The 22,451-nt window shown below is 48.2% G+C and overlaps 1 protein-coding gene across 1 annotated transcript; it reads right to left on the reverse strand.

Annotated features, from left to right (window-relative positions):
• Positions 1-16,857, reverse strand: LOC103181460 (fatty acid-binding protein, liver-like). Its single transcript, XM_042343713.1, has 4 exons — positions 16,115-16,857; positions 12,270-12,442; positions 9,004-9,096; positions 1-181 (listed from the first exon to the last, which is right to left on the reverse strand). Exons 1-4 carry the CDS (start codon positions 16,179-16,181, stop codon positions 47-49), a joined length of 468 nt encoding a protein of 155 aa, XP_042199647.1. The 5' UTR covers positions 16,182-16,857; the 3' UTR covers positions 1-46.
• Between the last annotated feature and the right edge of the window lie 5,594 nt (positions 16,858-22,451).

The raw sequence follows: 22,451 nt of genomic DNA on the forward strand, positions 1-22,451 counted from the left end.
AGGACTCTATATAAGTGCAAGTTGTTGTTGTTATCCTGCATGAAGTTTAGGGGGCAAATTCAGGTAGTGGTAGTTTTATTTTTACACACAACACTGCAATAATCGCGCAGCGCCCTTTGCTTTTTGTACAGCTGATCCCTCTGCTGACGCTTCTATACATGAGTGGTCCGATTTTCCTTATCTGGAATGAGATAATTTTCATTATCTGGAATGATACCAAACATTTACTGAGCATTAATAATAACATAATAATCCTTTCATTTGATATAGTGCCTGATCATGTCCTCGAGAGAGCACAACATATATTAAAAAAGATATTGTTTATTTTCTGGGCAAAATGTGGCAGCCAATTGCACACAGTCGTGTCCCACAAACAGTCATGGATTGAGTGAACACATCATAATTTTTTAAATTTATTTTACACTTCACTCACGACACTTTACAGTGAATCCTGCAAAGAGCTTTGAGACAGTTGCCATATCAAACACACACTTAAGAGACTTTTAAGTACAGAGACAGGTTTCCTGTCGCATGTCGCATACCGGTGGGATGGAAAGAAAAAAGATTAGATGGAATTTCAGGCCTGCTCAGTGCCCCCCATCAGACGATTATCTTTTGGAGTCCTGTAGCTCAATTGTTAGAGCGCTCACCTCATAAGTGAGAGGACCTGGGTTCGATTCCCAGGCAGAGTGAAACGTTGGGCAGGTTTCCTTACTCCACGTGCCTCTGTTTATCCAGTAGTAAGTAGGAACCAAGTTGTTAGTCATAATCCCTTAAAAAAGAAACTTGGTCACTTCAAACCACGACTGTTTGTTGGCCACTGCTGGGCCCAATTGGCTGCCGCGTTTCACCCACGAAATATGCAGTCAATTTACTTTACAGTATATTCGGTGAAATGCTTTGAGACGCCTCGAAGATGTGATAAGCTGCCATATCAAATGCAAGGATTATTATCTTTCTAGCGTTTGAGTGCTGGCTCAATGTGCTGACTCGGCATCTCACGCGCTGACAATCAGCCACCAGGAACTGAGCAATAAGAACATAAGAACATAAGAATTAGGAGCAGGAGTAGGCCATTCGGCCCCTCGAGCCTGCCCCACCATTCAATAAGATCATGGCTGATCTTCAGACTTAACTCTAATTACCTGCCCTATCCACATATCCGCTATTCACTCTGTTTTTTAAAAATCTTTCAGTCTCAGCCTTCAGACTGATAGATTTTTAAAAAATAGAGGGATGACGCTCAGCAGTCAGTGGGTGACCTTGGTCAGAGGATAAAGGTTAAGTCTGAATCACAAGGAGTGCTCCTGTTACTTGGGTAAGGAATAAAGTGCTCACTCAGTCATTGAAATCTTCAAACAGAAAGTAGTAGTAGACCACTTAGTTGGTTCCCACATTTTGCTACTTTGAGACAGATCTTTTCCTGATCACCCACCTACCCCCGGCTCCAACCCCCAGCTCGGGTGCAGCGTCAAACAACAACAACTTACATATACAAAACGCCCTTCACATTGGCTATCGTCCCGGAGAGCTTAAACGCTTTGGGATATCCTCCCGACATGAAAAGCGTTATATCAAATGCAAGATTATTATTAATGTGTTGTAATTTATGCTGTTTAACTACAAAACCCACAGTCACTGCACTTTATCTGTCCTGGTCAACAATCCTCCCAGATAATAATAATAATTCTTGCATTTGATACAGTGCCTTATCGTTTTGCTGAGACACTTCAAAGCGCTTCACAGGATATACCCTAAAGTGGATTGACTGTGGGTGAAACGAAGGTGAGGACCTTGAAGTTGATCCACTGAGACAGGAAGACAGTAAAGCTTGGCCACTCTCTCACCACTTTCCCTCATGTGACCATTCCCTCAGTCACTACACCTTGTGGGAAGAGGCTTCAATATACCAGAGGCTTCAATATACCTGAGCCAGAACTTCCTAGCTCAATCGTTTTGCCTCGACCCTCTTTATTCCTCCAGCACAGTGATTCTTTGGAACGTCCTCCCGGCATGAAAACCGCTACATAAATATAAATTGTCCGACCTGAAGACCTACCTTTCCGACCGTGATTACGGCCATCTTCCCCATCTGCCTTGCTTGGCGTCCAACCACACCAGCGTGCAACTCTCTGAGACGCTGTCCTGCATGAAGGGCAAGGTGTTGTTGCTTGTCCTCAAGCCTCTGATGCTAAACTGCCCTTTTCAATGTATTCTCTGGGATTAGGTAAGCAGGATGCGAACCTCCATGGGAGAGAGAGCGCACTCCACTGCTAGACCCGGGAAAATTTACACGTGCATGTGGAACTCTCGTAGTTTGGTCGATCTTAAGCACGGTGAAGGGTTTCCATATGGTTCAGACGCCCATCTGACCAACAAAACGATTTGATGATTTTGTAATCATTTTTATTTGATGTTGAATATGCATCGCAATACATAAGCAAAGAGACAAAAGCCATTTGCAGTAGAATTAATCTCCAACCAACGCAAAACTCAGCTGCTTATGTTCGTGGAGTCCTGCAGCTCAGTAGTTAGAGCACTCGCCTTGCAAGCGAGATACTTGGGTTCAATTCCAGGCAGAGCGAAACCTTGGGCAAGTTTCCTTACTCCACATACCTAATAACAATCCCTCCAAAAAACAAAACAATAATAAATTGGTCATTTTCAATGCACGACTGTTTGTGGGATACGGCTGTGCGCAATTGACTGCCGTGTTTCGTCCACAAATAACAGTCAATTCACTTTACAGCATATTCTGTGAAGCGCTTTGAGACGTCTAGAAGATGTGAAAAAGCTCTATGTCAAATGCAAGGATTATTAGTATTATCATCAAACTCTGCTGCCTCATCACCCAGTCCTGCCAAGCTTTGCTGGCTCCATGTTTCCCCACTGATTGACTTCAAGGTCCTCACGTCACCCTCACCAGATCTCCTCCAGCCCTATTCCTCTGCTCGTTCCCCTCTGCTCAGCTAACTCAGGGTCCCCTGTGCTTCTCACCCACCCCAGTTTAACGTCTCATCTAAAGGACGGCACCTCCGACAATGCAACACCCGAGTGTCCAGCACTGCATTGGAATGCCATCTTAGACTGTGCGATTCCAAGACCTCATGTGGGGTTTGTACCCACAACCTTCTGAGTCAGAGGCGAGAGTTGTGCTAAACTGAGGTACCATCTACCAGCGGATGTTAAAGATTCCAGGGCACACTATAGGAAAAGAGAATCATCAAATTTTTCTACCATTGGCAGATGAATGAACCATAAGCAACTATGCCCTGAACTCCTGAACTCCGTCCCTCTTCCCCTTTGTCCGGACCACCCGCCCTACTCTAATCCCACTTGAAAATCTACCTCGTCGACCTGCCTACATCACCTCCCCTTGATCCTTCCCCTTTGGTCTGCCCACTATCTCTGTGAAGTGCTCAGAGAGGTTAATTTGAATTTCTCATCTTGAACTCACTGGGACTATAAGATTGTGCCACTCTCCCCACGATAACCCACGCCAGTGGGTTAACCATGCCTCGCTGCCCCCCTCCCCACCCATTCGCTCTTGGTCTTGGTGTACAAATTTTCACTGCTGCCAGTGACTCAAGCAGCTTCCCCAAAATGCTCTACCCTGCATTACTTCTGCGGTCCTCTCCCACCGCCCTCCCCAACTCCTATCCCTGCTCGATTGTCCGCAGCCTCCCTCTGCTCCACCCTGCGAATCCTCCATTGGGCCCACCGTGGCAGATGCTGCTGGCTGTCTAACACCAAACACTCTGACTGCCCTATGCCCCAGTCTCGCCGCAAAGGCCATCGGGCCCTGATCCCCGGGGCCAACCTCTCCTCCCTCATCCACAGCCCCACCCACCCTGTCAGTCCTTCCCCTCCCCCCCTTGACCCCACATTCTGCCACCAACTGTCCCCTCTGCATCGGCCAACAAAATGTCTGCTCCCTCTCCAATAAAACACTCACCATCCAAGATCTCATTGTCGACAATAACATCGACATTTTCGCCATCACCGAAAATGGGATCACTCCAGGCGACACCTTCCCCTGATAGAGACCAAACCACACAGCTACATCTTCCATCATACCCCACATCTTCTCTCTCCCTTCTGCTCTGAACATGTCCTCATCTTAGGCGAATTAAACCTTCATTTCAACCCCTCCTGCTATACCTCTGCTGAATTCTCCTCCCTTATCTCCTCCCTCAACTTCTCCTCCACATCCACTCTGCAACCCATGTCCACAGTCACCCCCTCAACCTGCCTTGGAGTCATCTGAACCTCTGGGCTTCCTCCTGCAATGACCTATCCTCCTTGGTCACTCTTCTCCACAACTCTTTCTCCACCCCTCTCGATTCCCTTGCCCCCCTTACTTCCCAAACCATCTCCTATTCACAAAAGTCATTATGGTACATCAGCCACCTCCACTCCCTGAAAGCACAGGTGCATGCCGCTGAATGCATCTGGCTTGAATCAAGCTTAATGGTGCATCAGCAGATCTGGCTGGATGTTATCATCTCTTATCGCTCCTCCTTTAAATCGTCGTTCTAACTCCAAAACAATCTTGGAGGCCAAGGACAAGCCCAGGCTCCTCTTCTCCATCTCCAACCGAATCCTATGCCCACACTCTCACGTTTCACCAATCCTCATCTCCATTGCCAACTGAGAGGCGATGCTGGACTTCCTTGAATCCAAAGTTGAGGGATCCACTCAGCTGCCTTGTCCTTCTGTCTACTACCACCTCACATTTCCCCCTCCCACTCTGGCCCCTACCCATCCCTCCCTCCACACCTTTGAAACTGTTTCCCACTCCTCTCTCACCACCAATATAACCTGCATGAAACCAACCACTTGCTATCTCGACCCCATCCCTACCCCTCTCCTTACCTTCCAGCTCCACCTCCTTGACTCTACTCATAGACATCATAAACCTCTCCAAGTCCACTGGCACTATTCCCAGTCCTTTAAAAACGGCCATCATCACTCCTATCCTTAAAAAACCTTGACTGGACCCAACCCTGCTCTCAAACTACAGTCCCATCTCCAACCTCCCTCTCCTTTTCCAAGGTCCTAGAGGCAGTCGTTGCTTCCCAGCTTCGCTCCTTCCTCTCCTGCCACTCCCTTCTTGAACCCCTCCAATCGGGTTTCCTTGCCGTCCATAGCACAGAAACAGCCCTGGTCTAAGTGACAAATGACATTCTGTCCATCTGCAACCAGGGCTCCCTCTGCCTGCTTCTCCTCATTGACCTCGCTGCTGCCTTCAACACCGTTGACTACTCTATCCTCATCTACCACCTCACATCTCACCTCAACCTTCATGGCTCTGTCCTTGACTGGTTCAGACCACACCTCTCACATTGCCTCCATTTCATCTCCATAAACAATTTCTCCTCCAAGCCACTGCACAGTCTTGTGCAGCGTTCCTCAGGCTCCGTCCTTGGTCTGTCTTGCCCTGTCACTCTTCAATATCTATATGCTCCCTCTTGGTGACATCATCCGTAGATACGGGGTCAAATTCCACATGTATGCAAATGACACCCAACTCTACCTCTCCCCCTCACTCTTGACTCCAGGACCACTGCTGTCCTGACAGAATGTCTGTCAGACATCAAGTCCTGGATGAGAGTGAACTTTCTTCTGTTGAACGTCAACAAGACCGAGGCTCTCCTGATTGGCTGCTGTCAGAGCCTCCGCATTTCAGGCGCTGATAGCATCACCATCCAAGGATGCACACTCCACCTTGCTAAGCCAGTCCGGGACCTTGGCGTCTTGTTTGACCCTCAACTATCCTTTCTCTCCCACATCCAAGCCATGACCCGCTCTGCCTTTCCTCACCTCTTCAACATCGCCTGGCTCCACCGCAGGACGCTGAAACCCTCACACATGCATTCAGAACATCCAGGCTTTACTATGCAAACTCACTGCTTATTGGCCTCCCCAACTCCTCCCTCCATAGGCTGCAGGTCATCCAGAACTCTGAAGCCGGTGTCCTCTCCCGTACCAGGCTCTGTGACCTTATCACCCCCATCCTTGCTTGACTCCGCTGGCTTCCCATCACTCAGAGGATACAATTCAAATTCCTGGTCCTCACCTTCAAACCCTTATATGGCCTTGCATCACCCTACCTCTGCAACCTCCTGAGCCCCTACAATCCTTCCAGCTCCCTCCGCTCAGCGGGCTCTGGCCTTCTTCACATCCCCTGCCCACCTTTGGCAGGCGGGCCTTCAGCCACTCTGCCTCCACCCTCAGGAACTCCATCCAACAGTCCCTCCTCCTCACCCCCATCCTTACCTCCTTGAAGACAACAACAACAACAACAAGATTCCATTTATTGAGCGCCTTTCACTTCGGGAAGATGTCCCAAGGTGCTGTACAGTTGGGTCAGGACCCAAGCAAGGGGGAAACGGTCAGGGTGAGGGGAGGGAAGGGAGGGAGCGAGGAGGGGGTAGAGAGTCGAGAGGGGAGCTGAAGGTACAGTCAAAGAGAAAGGTCTTGAGACCGGCCTTGAAGGAGGAAAGGGAGGAGGCGGCGAAGGCACTGGGGGACAGAGTTCCAGAGTCTTGGGGCTGAGAGGCTGAAGGCCCGACCACCGATGGTAGGGCGGTTGGGGCGGGGGATGTGGAGCAGACCGGAGCCAGAGGAACGGAGGGTACGGGCAGGTAAGTAGGGGATAGTAGGTCGGAGAGGTAGGAGGGAGCAAGGCCGTGAATGGCCTTGTAGGTGAGGATGAGGATCTTGAATTCGATCCTCTGGGGGATGGGGAGCCAGTGGAGGCGAGCGAGGGTGGGAGTGATGTGGTCCCGAAGCCTGGTGCGGGACAGTGCACGAGCTGCAGAGTTCTGAATGACCTGCAGCTTGTGGAGGGAGGGAGGTGGCGGGAAGGCCGGCGAGGAGAGAGTTCCCATAGTCCAGCCTTGAGGTGATAAAGGCGTGGACCAGAGTTTCAGCAGCGTGAGGGGTGAGGTAGTGCCGTAGTCTGGCGACATTCCGGAGGTGATGGAAGGCGGTGCCAGTTGTGGCGCGGATATGAGGGAGAAAGGACAGCTCAGGGTCGAACAGAACCCCGAGGTTCCTGACCGGCTTTGAGAGGTTGAGAGTGCAGCCTTGGATGCTGATGCTGTCAGCGCCTGACCAAGACCTATCTTAAGACCCTCCTCTTCGATGGTGCTTTCAATCATCCTGCTTCCCCCCCGCCCTCCAACCTCCCCAATCCCGACCCCCAGCTCGGGTCCGAAATACTGACTGTCCAGCCCTTTGGGATGTCCTCCCGATGTGAAAAGCGCGATACAAATGTAATTTTGTTGTTCTTTTTGTTAATCTGACGTAACGTTGTACTATACTGAAGTAGAATTGGTAGTTTTATTTTAACAGAAAGTGTTGTGCAATTAATTACACAATGTCCCTTTCACTTGACCTTTTTGCTGACAGACTTGTAGACGATATCTCCATCAGTCATTGTCTGGAACGAGATGATAAAATAACAACAACTTGGATTTATATAACGCCCTCAACGCCAGACGGCGTCTCAGAGAGCTTCACAATAACAGATCCCGGGGCCGAGCCAGTGGGAGGGGGAGGAAGGTGACCAAAATATTATGAAGTAGTAACTGTGTACTGTGTAGGGGAACATGACAGCCAGCTTTCATGCAGTAATGCCCCGCAAATAGTCATAAAGTCTGTGGTTTCCTGTAGCTCAGTGGTTAGAGCACTTGTTTTGCAAGCGAGAGACCTGGGTTTGATTCCCAGCAGAGTGAAACCTTGGGGAAGTTTCCTTGCTCCATTACTTATTCTGCCTGATAATAATCCCTCAAGAAAAAAAAACAATAATAGAAGACGTGAAAAGCGCTATATCAAATGCAAGAATTATTATTATTATTATAAAGTCAATGACCGATTTTATCTGGGGCATTGTGGGCCATGACAGCAGGAGAGAGAAACTCTCTTCTCTTTTCCAATAATGCCATAGGATCTTTAACATCCACCGGTAGGTGGGACCTCAGTTTAGTGTCAGCCTGGCTCAGTGGTAACACTCTCACCTCAATTTTCTTTGGTGGGAAGGGATTATTACTTTCGGAAAGCGATACGACTAACAACGGGGTCCCTAATTACTGTGAGGTAAACAGAAGCATGTAGGGTATGGAAACTTGCCTAAGTTTTCGCCCTACCCAGGAATCAAACACAGGTCCTCTCGGTTGCGAGGCGAGTGTGTTACCCATTACACTATGGGATTTCAGAATTTCTTGGAGATGTCCTTCTGATGTGATAAGGCGCTATACCAAACGCAAGGATTATTATTAACGTATCATTAGAAAGACAGCGACTCTGACAATGTAGTACTGCCCCCAGCACTGGACTGGAGCATCAGCCTAGACTGGCAGCTCAAAGTCCCAAAAGTGCAACTTGAACCCACAACCTTCTGACTCAACAACGACAACAAATAACACTGCATATCGGAAAGACATCCCAGGATGCTGGAAAGAAAGAGTGCTGCTGCCTTTCACATTGGCAGCATGTCCCAAAGCACTTGTGACTGGGCACCCAAGACAGGAGTAGGAGACAAGCTCGGGTGGGTGGAGGTGTGGGGGTGGGTGGGCGGGATGGGGCGGTGTATGAGTCCGAAAGCACAGTTCAATAGGAAAGACGGCTTCAAAAAGTAAAGCTGATTTTAAAATACTAACAAATTTGGGACGCTGTGAAATGTCAAAAATATCAGAGGAAATCTAGACCCAGGAGGATTCCCCACCACCCCACCCGTACTCTCCCCCCTCCCCCACCCTATGGGCTATAAGACTGAGACGACGTGGAATTTCAGGCCATGACTCAGCTCCCGAAGTGCCTCCCATTGGAACCTAATCTTTCCAATGTTTGAGGGCTGATGTATTCCACAGACTTGGCATTGCACACACTGACAATCAGCCACGAGGAGCTGAGCAAAGGCTCACCAGGAGTCCTGCTCCCCAACCTCATCCACGTCCATCCAACTTTCCCCAGCCATTCCTCTCAACAGCAACTTACACTAATCAATTTGTTCCCTTTCAGCTCGGTGACAGTCTTCACGTTGTCCATTTGTCCGATCAGTCTAGTGGGTCCATCAGAGTTGACCGTTACCTTGGTGAGGAATATAGAGCTCAGTCATTCATGTGTTCATATGGCTTCAGGAGAGGCCACTTCAATACACTGAGGAAGATCTATTTTGGTTGACTGCCTGACCAGTGGTAGCGCTCTCGCCTCTGGGTCAGGAGGTTGTGGGTTCAAGCATATCGGGACCACTTTACACTGCGAAGCGCTTTGAGACGTCTCGATGATGTGCTAAGGCACTATATCAAATGCAAGGATTATTATAAAATACACAGTCACAACACTTTACCAGTCCTGGACATTGAGCTACAGGACTCCACGAGTTCCAATGCACTTTTCTCCCAGTGTCCTTGTCAACAAATCCCAAATAAAATTGGTCATTTACTTCATGGCTGTTTGTGGGACACTGTTGTGCACAAACTGGCTGCAGCGTTTCGCCCACAAAATATACAGTCAAAACCACTTTACACTGCGAAGCGCTTTGACACGTCTCGATGATGTGCTAATGCACTGTATTAAAAGCAAGGATTATTACAAAGTACACAGACATTACACTTTACCTGTCCTGGACAATAATCCTGACCCATAAAATTCATCGTTAACTTGTGGGACATTGCTGTGGGCACATTGAATGCAACTACACTTTCCAGTAACAGTACAGTTGAAGCGCTTTGAGAGGACTTGATGACTTGGAATTGTTCAACATCAAATATAAGGAATATTATTTATTATTTGTATTATTTATCCCCACTTCCCCATCCACCTTGGTACAGATCTGTTTGAGGTCTATAAGTTCACCTGGTCTCAGCCTTAACACAACTATGCAACGCTTCATCATTTTGTTTCGTTACAATAACATTTCATAATGTTTCTCAGGTGTCAATCTGGCTCAGTCGATTGCGCTCTCGCCCCTGATTCAGAAGGTTGTGGGCTCAAGTCCCAAACTAGCTCCATTTGGAACTCCTGTAGTTTAGGCTAACACTCCAATGCAGTGCTGGGGGAAAGCTGCATTAACAGAGGTGCCGTCATTCGGATGAGACAAGGTACCCTCTGCCTGTTCAGGCGGATGTTAAAGATCCCGTGGCACTACTGAAAAAGAGAAGAGAGTTTCTCACAATGTCCTGATCGACAATCCTCCAGTTAAATCAGTCAGTCAATTGTTTGTGGGAAATTGCTATGTGCAAAACTGGCTGCCACTTTCGCCTGCAAAATACACAGTGACAGTAAAATCCTTTGAAGCACTTTGAGATGTCTTGATGACAGGATAAAGTGCTGAATCAAATGCAACAACAACAACAAGATTCCATTTATAAAGCGCCTTTCACGTCAGGAGGACGTCCCAAGGCGCTGCACAGTTGGGTCATGACCCGAGCAGGGGGGAAATGGTCAGGGTGAGGGGAGGGAAGGGAGGGAGCGAGGAGGGGGGAAATGGTCAGGGTGAGGGGAGGGAAGGGAGGGGGCGAGGAGGGGGGAAATGGTCAGGGTGAGGGGAGGGAAGGGAGGGAGCGAGGAGGGGGAAGAGAGTCGAGAGGGGAGCTGAAGGCTCGGTCAAAGAGAAAGGTTTTGAGACCGGCCTTGAAGGAGGAAAGGGAGGAGGCGGCGAAGGCACTGGGGATAGAGTTCCAGAGCCTCGGGGCTGAGAGGCTGAAGGCCCGACCACCGATGGTAGGGCGGTTGGGGCGGGGGACGTGGAGCAGACCGGAGCCAGAGGAACGGAGGGTACGGGCAGGTAGGTAGGGGATAGTAGGTCAGAGAGGTAGGAGGGAGCGAGGCCGTGAATGGCCTTGTAGGTGAGGATGAGGATCTTGAAATCAATCCTCTGGAGGATGGGGAGCCAGTGGAGGCGAGCGAGGGTGGGAGTGATGTGGTCCCGAAGCCTGGTGCGGGACAGTACACGAGCTGCAGAGTTCTGAATGACCTGCAGCTTGTGGAGGGAGTGGCGGGAAGGCCGGCGAGGAGAGAGTTCCCATAGTCCAGCCTTGAGGTGACAAAGGCGTGAACCAGGGTTTCAGCAGCGTGAGGGGTGAGGTAGTGCCGTAGTCTGGCGATATTCCGGAGGTGATGGAAGGCGGTGCCAGTTGTGGTGCGGATGTGAGGGAGAAAGGACAGCTCAGGGTCGAACAAAACGCCGAGGTTCCTGACTGGCTTTGAGAGGTGGAGAGTGCAGCCTTGGATGCTGATGGTGTCAGCGCCTGAGGTGCAAGGATTATTATTAACCAAAACGGGGTGACATGAAGCTGACATGTAGATTTGGTTCTATGATTTTTAAGGATTACTCTGAATAAGACCAGAGAGAAACCTTATAACAACACAACAGGATATATTTAGTGCCTTCATACAGAGTAGCTCGGAACGTTTAACAGTGGTGGAGCCTAACACCGAGGCAGGTGAGAGAGGAGGTGACTGTAAGTATGGTTAAACAAGAGCCCATCCTAACAAATAACATAGAGAGGGTTACAGAGAGCGAGAAGTGAGAGAGACGTGACAAAGACTTCAGGAAGGAAAGGGAGTTTGATTACAGAAAAAAGATAATAAAAACTATGCGTAGTCCTGTGATTTTTTTAAAAGATTGCGTGCAGAAGTGATGTCAGTAAACCCACACTAACTCAGTAGGCCCTTCACATTTTTCCTCGCCACTGGCTCCCTGTCATAGAACAAATCGATTTCCAGATCCTCTCACTCATCTACAAATCCCTTCACACTCTGAGACCTCCTTACCTTTATGATTTGCTTTCTCTCCACTAGCTCTGGCCTCCTGCTCATCCTTCGTCCCCTCTGCTCCACCATCAGCAGCCGTGCTTTCAGCCACTGCACACCAAAGCTTTGGAACTCTATCCCGCAATCCCTCCACCTTGCCCCCTCTTTCTCCTCTTTTAGATCATGACTGAAGACTTTCCTCTTTGACTGAGTTTAAGGTCACCACCTCCCTCCCCCCGGCTCAATGTCATGCTCCGCCATTGTTTAAGCGCTCTGAGACATTGCCCTGTGTGAAGAGCGCTGTGTAAATTCAAGTTCTTGTCATGCATTTAATTTTTAGCTGTTGGTATGGGAGGAGATTTTGAAATGCCATCTCCATACCTCGCCTCTCACTAGCCAAATGACTATCTTCTGTGCTGTGAATATCTATGGCTGTATGAAGCATGGCGTGCCCTGGCATCAAGTCTCAGATGAATGTTTGGAGTCACGTGATTGAGGTAAGTTACCTTGAACTTTTTTCCAGTGAAGGTATGAATCATTGCCTCTTTCCCCAGAGTAAACTCGTTGACGTGTTGCGTATTGCTTAATGAGGTGATCATTTTGAAATGGTCGCCTTCTTGGATGATATTGGTCACCCAGCCAATGGCCTTAGTTTGCTCAATGTCTTCATTTGTGAGACCTAGAAATAAACAGATCATCATTTCAAATGGTCAATTGTACCTATTTACCTAAGTCCATATTAACCTGTCTGCTTCCTCCCACCATCGGCGGTGAGGCCAACTGCGTCTCTGCCCCCACCCTTTGGAACTCCTCCCCAAGGTCCCTTCACCTCACTCCCTCCCTTGCCTCCTTCAAGGCAAGTTTCAAGATCTTCTTCGACCCCGCCTTCAGTCACCCTCCTGCCCGACCCTCCCTACCTTCCAACCGTCCTGATCCCAACTCCCTGCTCAGGTCCAAAACCTTGACTAACCAGCGCCTTAGAATGCCCTCTTGACGTGAAAGGTGCTATAAAAATGTAATTTGTTGTTATTGTATTTATTTGTGGATTTCTTAACACAACAATTAAGGACTTTTTCCAATGGAGCAGAATAAATATTATTACATTTACATATTTACGTTTAAATATTACATTTGATACAGCGCCTTTTCACGTTGTTACAAAATCTCAAAATACTAAATAATAATTCTTGCATTTGATGTAGCATCTTAGCATGTCGTTGAGATGTCTCAAAGTGCTTTACAGGAAATCCACAAGATTAGGGCCCATGGAATTAAGGGGAATATATTAACATGGATTGAAGAATGGCTGACGGGAAGAAACCAAAGAGTATGGATAAATGGATCCTTCTGAGATTGGCGGGATGTGACTAGTGGAATGCCACAAGGATCAGTGCTTGGGCCTCAACTATTTACAATCCACATCAACGATCTAGATGAGGACATCGAACTTAATATATCTAAATTCGCGGATGACACTAAACTAGCAGGGAGACTAAACACCGAGGATGACATTAGAAAAAGGCAACGAGATATAGATAGGTTAGGTGAGTGGGCAAATAGGTGGCAGATGAAGTATAATGTAGGGAAGTGTGAATTCATCCACCTCGGTGAGAAAAACAGAAGAGCAGATTATTTTTTAGAAGGGGAGTGACGAGATAGTGTTAGCGTTCAGAGGGACTTGGGTGTCCTTGTACACCAGTCACAAAAGTTATTTTACAGGTATAGCAAGCAATCAGGAAGGCTAACAGTATGTTGGCATTTGTTACAAAAGGGTTAGAATATAAGATTAGGGTAGTTTTGCTGCAACTGTACAAGGCCCTGGTGAGAGCACACCTGTGTGTGCAGTTTTGGTCTCCTTATTTAAGAAAGGACGTACTTGCCTTGGAGGAGTTACAATGTAGATTCATTAGGTTGGTACCAGGGATGAGGTCGATGAGTTATGAGGATAGGTTGAGTAATTTAGGCCTATATTCTCTGGAATATAGAAGAATGAGAGGTGATCTTATAGAAACCTATAAGATTATTAAGGTGCATGACAGAATAGATAGTGGGAGACTTTTTCCCTGGTTGGAGAAACTATAACAGACTGTGAAGGTATGAATCATTGCCTCTTTCCCCAGAGTAAACTCGTTGACGTGTTGCGTCACAGTCTTAAAATTCGGGGTAAGCCCTTTCGCACTGACTTGAGGAAAAACTTCTTCACTCAGAGGGTAGTGCATTTATGGAATTCTCTACCCCAAAGGGCTGTAGATTCTCAGTCCTTGAACGTATTCAAGACTGAGATTGATAGATTTCTTCTGGATAAAAAGATTAAGCGATATGGGGATAAGGCGGGTGGGTGGAGTTAGAATAGATCAGCCATGATCTTATTGAAAGGCGGGGCAGGCTAGAGGGGCCGAATGGTCTACTCCTGCTGCTAATTCTTATGTTCTTATGATATACTGTAAAGTGAAGTGACTGTGTGTTTTTGTGGGTGAATGTGGCAGACAATTTGCACTCAGCAACATCCCACAAAGAGCCATGAAGTGAGTAATCAATTATATTTGCGGGATTGTCGGTCAGGACCCCAGGAGAGAGAAACTCCTTTCTCTTTTTGGTTAGTGCCATGGGACCATTAACATCCACCTGAACAGGCAAAGGGGACCTTGGTTTAACATCTCATTTGAAGGATGGAACCCCAGCATTCCATTTGAGTTTCAGGCTAGGCTATATGGGTTTCAAGTCCTAATGTAGGACTTCAAGCCACAACCTTCTGACTGAAAGTAGATAGTGCTACCAATTGAGCCAGGCTGATGCTTCAGAAGGGATTGATAGTGCTTTGCTGGAGCACCACAAAACTGCCAAACAGGGCAACAAATATCCTTCAGTTTGGTGGTGGGCAGCTGGTGGGGGCACAGTTGCAAGATTGCTGATATGCTGGATTGTCAGATGAAATGTTAAACAAAGATCCATCTATTCCTGTTCAAATCCCTTCATGCTCTGGCACCTTCCTACCTCTCCAACCTGCTTACTCCTGAACCCACTACCCGTTGCTTCCACTCGACTGGCTCTGGCCTCCTGCTTGACCATCGGTGGCTGTACTTTCAGCCACTTTGCCCCGTCCTTCCCCATCTTCAGGTTCCGCCTGAAGACTCTTAGACTCTTCAGCTGTGCCTAGGGTCACCTGCCCATGAGCTCAGTGTCATGCTTTACCACTGTCAAGTGCTCTGGGATGCTATATAAATGCAAATTGTTATTGTTAATGGTAAGGATCCCATGGTGCTATTCGTAAAGAGAAGGTGCAAACAATCCCCAGATAAAATTGATTACTCACTCCATGGCTGTTTGCGAAACCGGGAGGTAAAGACTTGTGTTGTTTGGATGGGTTGGGTTGTTTTGCCCTTCTCTGGGCTGGATTTGGTTCTGTTTGGTTGGTTCCTGGTCTAGATTTCATAACACTGGGTTGGGTTACTGCCCCCCCCCAACCCGCCTCACCCACAAACACACCCCAACACACACACATACTATTTTTACTAATTTGCCCACTGTATAATTCATTGCACACGACGTATCTGTTCTGCAATATCCAATGCATATATCTACGTTAGTCTCACATTTTTAAATATAGCAGTTGCTCTGTGTATGTTCTTAAACTCAGATCAACAATGATCCAGGATAGATTGAATGCCATCGCAATCCTATCTATTGCGCACGGTTTGACACATTCATTAAGTTTTGATCAAACCCTGGGTTTGCTGATTCCTAACGGGTAGTGTGGTCCCAGCTGGACAAGCAGCGGTAAAGCTTGCCAGACAGTTCTCTCAATGGCAAGCTGTGCAGCTTTAACTGGTTAAACTTCAGCAGGTACCCCATCACACGCTCTTGGGTCCTCAAGCCTTGGATCTTGTCAGAGGATGCCTGGTACTCTTCGGAATTAGATAAGCGGCATTCAGCTCTCCAAGGAAATAGTGTACATTCCATTCTAATACATGAGAATTTCCACGTGTAGAAGGGATGCATGGAATATTGCTATGTATTTTATAGTTGAGCATAAGTAGCCAATTTGCGCACAACAATGTCCCACAAACAGCCGTGAAATGAAGTGTCACATCAAACGTTGCAGTGCTCCCCCCTCCCCCCCAACACTGCAGCCAATACACCCTGAAATTCTGGAACACTCTCTCTCAATCCTTCCACCTTGTCCCCTCCTTCCCCATCTTCAAGTTGCGCCTGATGACCTTCCTCTTCGACCTAGGGTCAACCCCCCTTTCCCCCGGCTCGGTGTTGTGCTCCACCACTGTCAAGCGCTCTGGGACCCTGCATGAGGGGAGCTATATAAATGCAAGTTGTTGTCGTCAGCCCAGACACTCACCAATAGCTCTCATAAATGGTTCAAAGTTCTCCTGACTCTCTAGTTCATACTGCCCAGTGAAGGCCATGACTATGGTTCTCTTCTCTGTCTCTCTCTAATGGAGCAGAAGGTCCTTTGTCAAATCGTTGCTTTCCTTTGAGGGGATTGAGGCTTTGCTGTACGTACATTGATAACCCAGTGGTTTGATTGTGACTCACGTTCGATTGTTATTTCATTGTCTTGTTTTATTACTGACACAGCAATGCTCTTGTAGCCCTCCTCCTCCCTCACCCACCATCCTCCTGCCTTCAGATTTGCCTCCTGTCCTGAAGGCAAGTCTGCTAACCTCAGTTCTCTCTGTCTTTGGCCAAGCTGCACATGTTTAGGGTACCTACCTTCAGAGACATCTTATGCTGTTTTTACCAGTTACCTTGATTGTGACGCTCCAACTCCAGACTCCCCCGCCCCCACTCACGATTGGGTACTTAATGGGCGGATGGGGTTGGGGTTTGGCAAGCAGTCTGTCAATTTCTGCCTTGGTCATGAGCATCCTTTTCAACTCCAGCTACTTCCCCTTTATCGGGTCCTTCATCTTCTTCATTTTCTTGTTTTTTTTGTGGTCTCTTGTCAGCCACGATCCACTGTCTATCTTCTTTGGGGCTCTGGATTAGCATAAGGAGGGGAGATGTCTATGCTCCCCCTGTGAATCCCAATGTTGAAGTGTTAGGAGAGTTGGATCAAGTTCCCCTAGCTGTCCCAGTGGAGGCCGTAATCATGGTCGAAGAGGAAGGTTTTCAGGGGGTTTTGAAATAAAGTGGAGAGAGGGGTCAAGACGGAGGGATTGAGTGAGAGTGGTCCAGAGTTTTGGGGCGTAGTGGCTGAAAGCGGAACTTCAGATGGTGGGGTTGGAGGGTGCAAGGGACAAACAGGAGGCCAGTGCTAGTCGAGCGGAGGCGCCGGTTGGGGGATTGGGGAGTGAAGAGGTTGGGCGTCTCTTTGACCGTGCCTTCAGCTCCCCTCTCGACTCTCTACCCCCTCCTCGCTCCCTCCCTTCCCTCCCCTCACCCTGACCATTTCCCCCTTGCTCGGGTCCTGACCCAACTGTACAGCGCCTTGGGACGTCCTCCCGACGTGAAAGGCGCTCAATAAATGGAATCTTGTTGTTGTTGTTGTTGTTGAAGAGGTAGGGAGGTGCCAGAGAGTGAAGGGATTTGAACACGAGTTTGAGGATCTTGAAGTCGATCCGTTCGGTAATGGGGAGCCAGTGGAGGCTGACCAGAACTGGTGAGATGGGGTTACGGAGCTTGGTTCAGGTCATTATGTGGGCGGCAGAGTTCTGAATGAGCTGGATCTTTTAGATAGTGGAGCTGGGGAGACCGGCGAGTAGGTAGTTTGAGCAATCCAGGCAGGAGGTGACAAATGCATGCATGAGAGTTTGGGCTGCATTTGGGGTAAGGTATGGTCGGAGGCAGGCAATGCGGTGGAGGTGGAAGAACGCGGTCCTGTCAGGGGCTGGATGTGGGGAGGAAGGACATCTGGGTGTCAAACCAGATGCCTAGATTGTGCATTGGCTTGGTGAGTCTGAGGCAGAGCCCAGGGAAGTTGAGGAGTTCAGATCCGCAGGAGTGAAGACGTTGACGGAAGCCAAGGAGTATGGCTTCCGACTTGTCCACATTCAGCTGCAGGAAGTTTACACTGATCCAGATCCTGATGTCTGTCAGACACACTGATAGAACGTCGGCAGATCTGGAGTTGGTACTGGAGGAGGCAAAGTAGATTTGTGTATCATCCGCATACATGACACCGAAACAGTCACTACACTTCACAACAATTTCCCATAAAGTGTTTCAATGTCAGGATCATTATTATTTGGCAGCTTGGCTCAGTCAGTAGCACTTTTGCTTGAGAGTCAGAAGTTCGTGGGGTCCAAGCTTTACATTGAGGCTCTGAACTCACTGTCTACACCTTCACTTCAGTGCAGTGCTGGGGGGAGCGCTCCGTTGTTGAAGATGCCGTATTTTGGATGAGAAATTAAGCTGAAGTCCCCTCTGTGCCTGTTCAGATGGACATTAAAGATCCCGCAACACAACTTGAAAAGAAAACAGCAACGAGAACAACTTACACTTATATAGCGACCTCCACACAGGATAGCATCTCAGAGCACTTAACAGTGGCGGAGTCTGACTCTTGGCTGGGGGGAGATGGTGGCCATGAGCACGGTTGAACAGGAAAGTTTTCAGGCAGAACTTGAAACAGGGGGAGAGAGGGTGCAAGGCGGAGGGATTGAGGGAGAGTGTTTCAGAGGTTTGGGGCATAGTGGCTGAAAGCACAACCTTCAATGGTGGGTGGAGGGTGTGAGGGATGAGCTGGAACCGGTGCCAATCGAGCAGAGGCGCTGGATGGTGGATTGGGAAGTGAGGAAGTCGGAGAGGTAGAGTGGTGCCAGGGAGTGAATGGATTTGAGTGTGAGGATTTTGAAGTCTATCCATTCGGTGATGGGGAGCCAGTGGAGCCAAGCCAGAACTGGTGAGATGTGGGTACAGAGTTTGGTCCAGGTCACTATGCAGGCAGCAGAGTTTTGATTGAACTTGATCTTGTGAAAGGTGGAGCTGGGGAGATCGGAGAGGAGTGCGTTGGAGGTGACAAACTCATGTGCGAGGGTTTCGGCAGCATTTGGGGTAATGTAAAGTCGGAGATGGGCAATACGGCGGAGATGGAAGAAGGATGTCCCGGGCAGGGACCAGATGTGATGGGGGGTGTGGAAGGACAGTTGGGGATTGAACTGGATGCCGAGGTTGCGAACTGGTTCAGTGAGTTTGAGGAAGAGCCCAGGGAGATTGAGCTGTTTAGATCCGTAGGAGAAAAGGAAGTTTCTATCCCCTCCCCCTCCCTGCTGGAAAATTTCAAGACCGACGTCCGGCTGAATCAATAGAACATTTAAAAAGGAACTGGTTAGCAGAAAGCAAAGAGTAGTGGTGAACAATTGCTTTTCTGACTAGAGGGAAGTGTGCACCTCCTGCTAAACCTGCAAGCCAAAGCCCTAAACGGTAGCATGGTCCAAGCTGGACAACCGGTGAGAAGCTTGCCAGGCAGTGCTCTCAATGATAAACTGTATTAACCAGTTAAACTCCAGCTGTCACACCCACAAACACACATCTAGGGCTTTTTGCCAATCTGAGGCTAATAATTTCTGGGATTGGATGCTTGCCTTTGGTGGGAGAGAAAATGCATTCCATTACAAAATAAAATACTGTAAACTCCTAATAACTCGACCCTCACTCTAACTTGTCACGACAAGTTAAACTAAGCCAGGGTCAATCTCCTGGCCTCATTTATTATGTACTTATATATATGCCTAACTTGTCGCTCCTGATGACTTGTCACTGAGCTCTTTTTCCTTAGAGTGACCAGTTATCCTGGAATGAGTCGTTGCTTCCCAGTTTAGGTTTTTCCTCTCCCACCACTTGCTCCTTGAACCACTCCATTTGGTTTCCGTCCTGTCTCTTGTAAAGAGACAGCCTTGGTCAAAGTTACAAATGACAATGTGTCCATTTGTGATTAGGGCTCTCTCTGTCTTCTCATTCTTTTTGATCTCTCAGCTGCCTTTCACCACTCTATTCTTCTTTATCAACTCACCTCTCAGCTCCACCTTCATGGTTCTTTCTCTGCCTGGTTTTGTTCTTACAACAACAACAAAATAACATTAATAGAGCGCCTTTCACTTTGGGAGGACGTCCTCCCGACGCAAAAGGCACTCTATAAATGTTATTTTGTTGTTGTTGTTTTTACCTTTCCCATCGACTCCCCTTTACATCTATCAATGGCTTCTCCTCCAGCCCTCGCACCATTATATACAGCATTCCCCAGGGCTCTGTCCTTGGTCTTATCCTTTCTACATGCTCCCTCTTGGTGACACCATCCGCAGACGTGGGGTCAACTTCCACATGTATCGCTCTGCCTCCACCCTCGACTCCAGGACCACTGCTGTCCTGACAGACTGTCTGCCAGACATCAAGTCCTGGATGAGAGCTCCCCATCCCCCAGAGGACCGAGTTCAAGATCCTTCTCCTCATTCTTAAAGCCCTCCATGGTCTTGCTCCTCCCTACCTCTGTGACCTGTGAAATCTTTACCAATGTGTCCGCACCCTCCACATGGTTGGCACTCACTTGCTTCACAACACCTGCCCTGCCTGCTCCACCATCGTTGGTCGGGACTTTAGTCTTTCTGCTCTCACCTCCCCATCGCAGAGCCACTCCACCTCACCCTCTCCCTTTCCTCCTTTGTGGCCCATCTCAAGGTCTTCATGCCTCTTGATTCCATCCCCAGCTCGGGCAAATCCTTCACTGTTCAACACCTTGGGACATCCTCCCGATGTGAATGGTGCTTATATAAATGGAATTTGTTGTTCGTTGTTGTTGACCCCTGTCCACCTCATCATCAGAGACCAAGCCTTTAACCACTGTACCCCTAACCTCTGGAATTCCCTCCCGCCATCTTCACCCCTCCCTATCCACTATTAAAACTGCACCTATGGACACCTCCCTCTCCTCCTTTCACTCAAAACCTCAATGCCATCACTGTGCAGTGTTCTGAGATGTTATGACGTTAATGATTCCAGGTCCGCCGATGTTCTATCAGCTCGTCTGGCAGACATCAGGGCCATCAGACATCAGGATGAGTATAAACTTCCTGCAGCTGAATGTGGACAAGGCTCTTTGTCTCCCGTCAACGTCTTCACTCCTGCGGATCTGAACTCCTCAACCTCCCTCAGCCTCATCGAACCAGTGTACAAACTAGGCATCCGGTTCGATCCACATGTGTCCTTCCTTCCCCACATCTGGTCCCTGACCAGGACCCTCTTCCTCAACCTCTGCAAAATTGCCCATCTCCAACCGCACCTTAACCAAAATGCAGCTGAAACCCTGGTGTATGCCGTTGTCACTTCCCACTTGGATTACTCAAACTCACTCCTAGCCGTTCTCCTCAGCTCCACTTTTCAAAAGATCCACCTCATTCAGAACTCTGCTGCCCACATACTTACCCGGACTAAACTCTGTACCCACATGTCACCAGTTCTGGCCAGGCTCCACTGGCTCCCTCACCGAATGGATCGACTTCAAGATCTTCACACTCTTGTTCAAATCCATTCACTCCCTGGTACCTCCCTACCTCTCTGACATCCTCACACCCCAATCCACCACCTGGCATCTCCGCTCGACTGGCACGAGCCTCCTGCTTGTTCCTTGCACCCTCCACCCCACCATTGGAGGTTGCGCTTTCAGCCACTACACCCCGAAGCTCTGGAACACACTCCCTCAATCCTTTCGCCTTGCCCCTATCTCCTCTTATTCAAGTCCCACCTGAAAACCTTCCTTTTCGACCGTGCTTACGGCCACCTTCTCCCCATCCCCAACCACCGGCTCGGATTCAGACTCCGCCTGCCACTGTTAAGGTTCTGAGATGCTACCCTGTGTGGAGGACTCTATATAAGTGCAAGTTGTTGTTGTTATCCTGCATGAAGTTTAGGGGGCAAATTCAGGTAGTGGTAGTTTTATTTTTACACACAACACTGCAATAATCGCGCAGCGCCCTTTGCTTTTTGTACAGCTGATCCCTCTGCTGACGCTTCTATACATGAGTGGTCCGATTTTCCTTATCTGGAATGAGATAATTTTCATTATCTGGAATGATACCAAACATTTACTGAGCATTAATAATAACATAATAATCCTTTCATTTGATATAGTGCCTGATCATGTCCTCGAGAGAGCACAACATATATTAAAAAAGATATTGTTTATTTTCTGGGCAAAATGTGGCAGCCAATTGCACACAGTCGTGTCCCACAAACAGTCATGGATTGAGTGAACACATCATAATTTTTTTAATTTATTTTACACTTCACTCACGACACTTTACAGTGAATCCTGCAAAGAGCTTTGAGACAGTTGCCATATCAAACACACACTTAAGAGACTTTTAAGTACAGAGACAGGTTTCCTGTCGCATGTCGCATACCGGTGGGATGGAAAGAAAAAAGATTAGATGGAATTTCAGGCCTGCTCAGTGCCCCCCATCAGACGATTATCTTTTGGAGTCCTGTAGCTCAATTGTTAGAGCGCTCACCTCATAAGTGAGAGGACCTGGGTTCGATTCCCAGGCAGAGTGAAACGTTGGGCAGGTTTCCTTACTCCACGTGCCTCTGTTTATCCAGTAGTAAGTAGGAACCAAGTTGTTAGTCATAATCCCTTAAAAAAGAAACTTGGTCACTTCAAACCACGACTGTTTGTTGGCCACTGCTGGGCCCAATTGGCTGCCGCGTTTCACCCACGAAATATGCAGTCAATTTACTTTACA

The sequence above is a fragment of the Callorhinchus milii genome, unplaced genomic scaffold (assembly GCF_018977255.1).
Source record: "Callorhinchus milii isolate IMCB2004 unplaced genomic scaffold, IMCB_Cmil_1.0 Scaffold1, whole genome shotgun sequence".
Taxonomy (NCBI): domain Eukaryota; kingdom Metazoa; phylum Chordata; class Chondrichthyes; order Chimaeriformes; family Callorhinchidae; genus Callorhinchus; species Callorhinchus milii.

Bases quoted from the DNA above. Each gene is read 5' to 3' on its own strand.
- LOC103181460 (XM_042343713.1), bottom strand. From the start codon at position 16,181: ATGGCCTTCACTGGGCAGTATGAACTAGAGAGTCAGGAGAACTTTGAA. The intron at 12,443-16,114 runs GTGAGTGTCTGG...GTTTATTTCTAG, and splicing joins ACCATTTATGAGAGCTATTG to GTCTCACAAATGAAGACATT. The intron at 182-9,003 runs GTAAGTTGCTGT...ATCTCATTCCAG, and splicing joins AAGGGAACAAATTGATTAGT to ATAAGGAAAATCGGACCACT.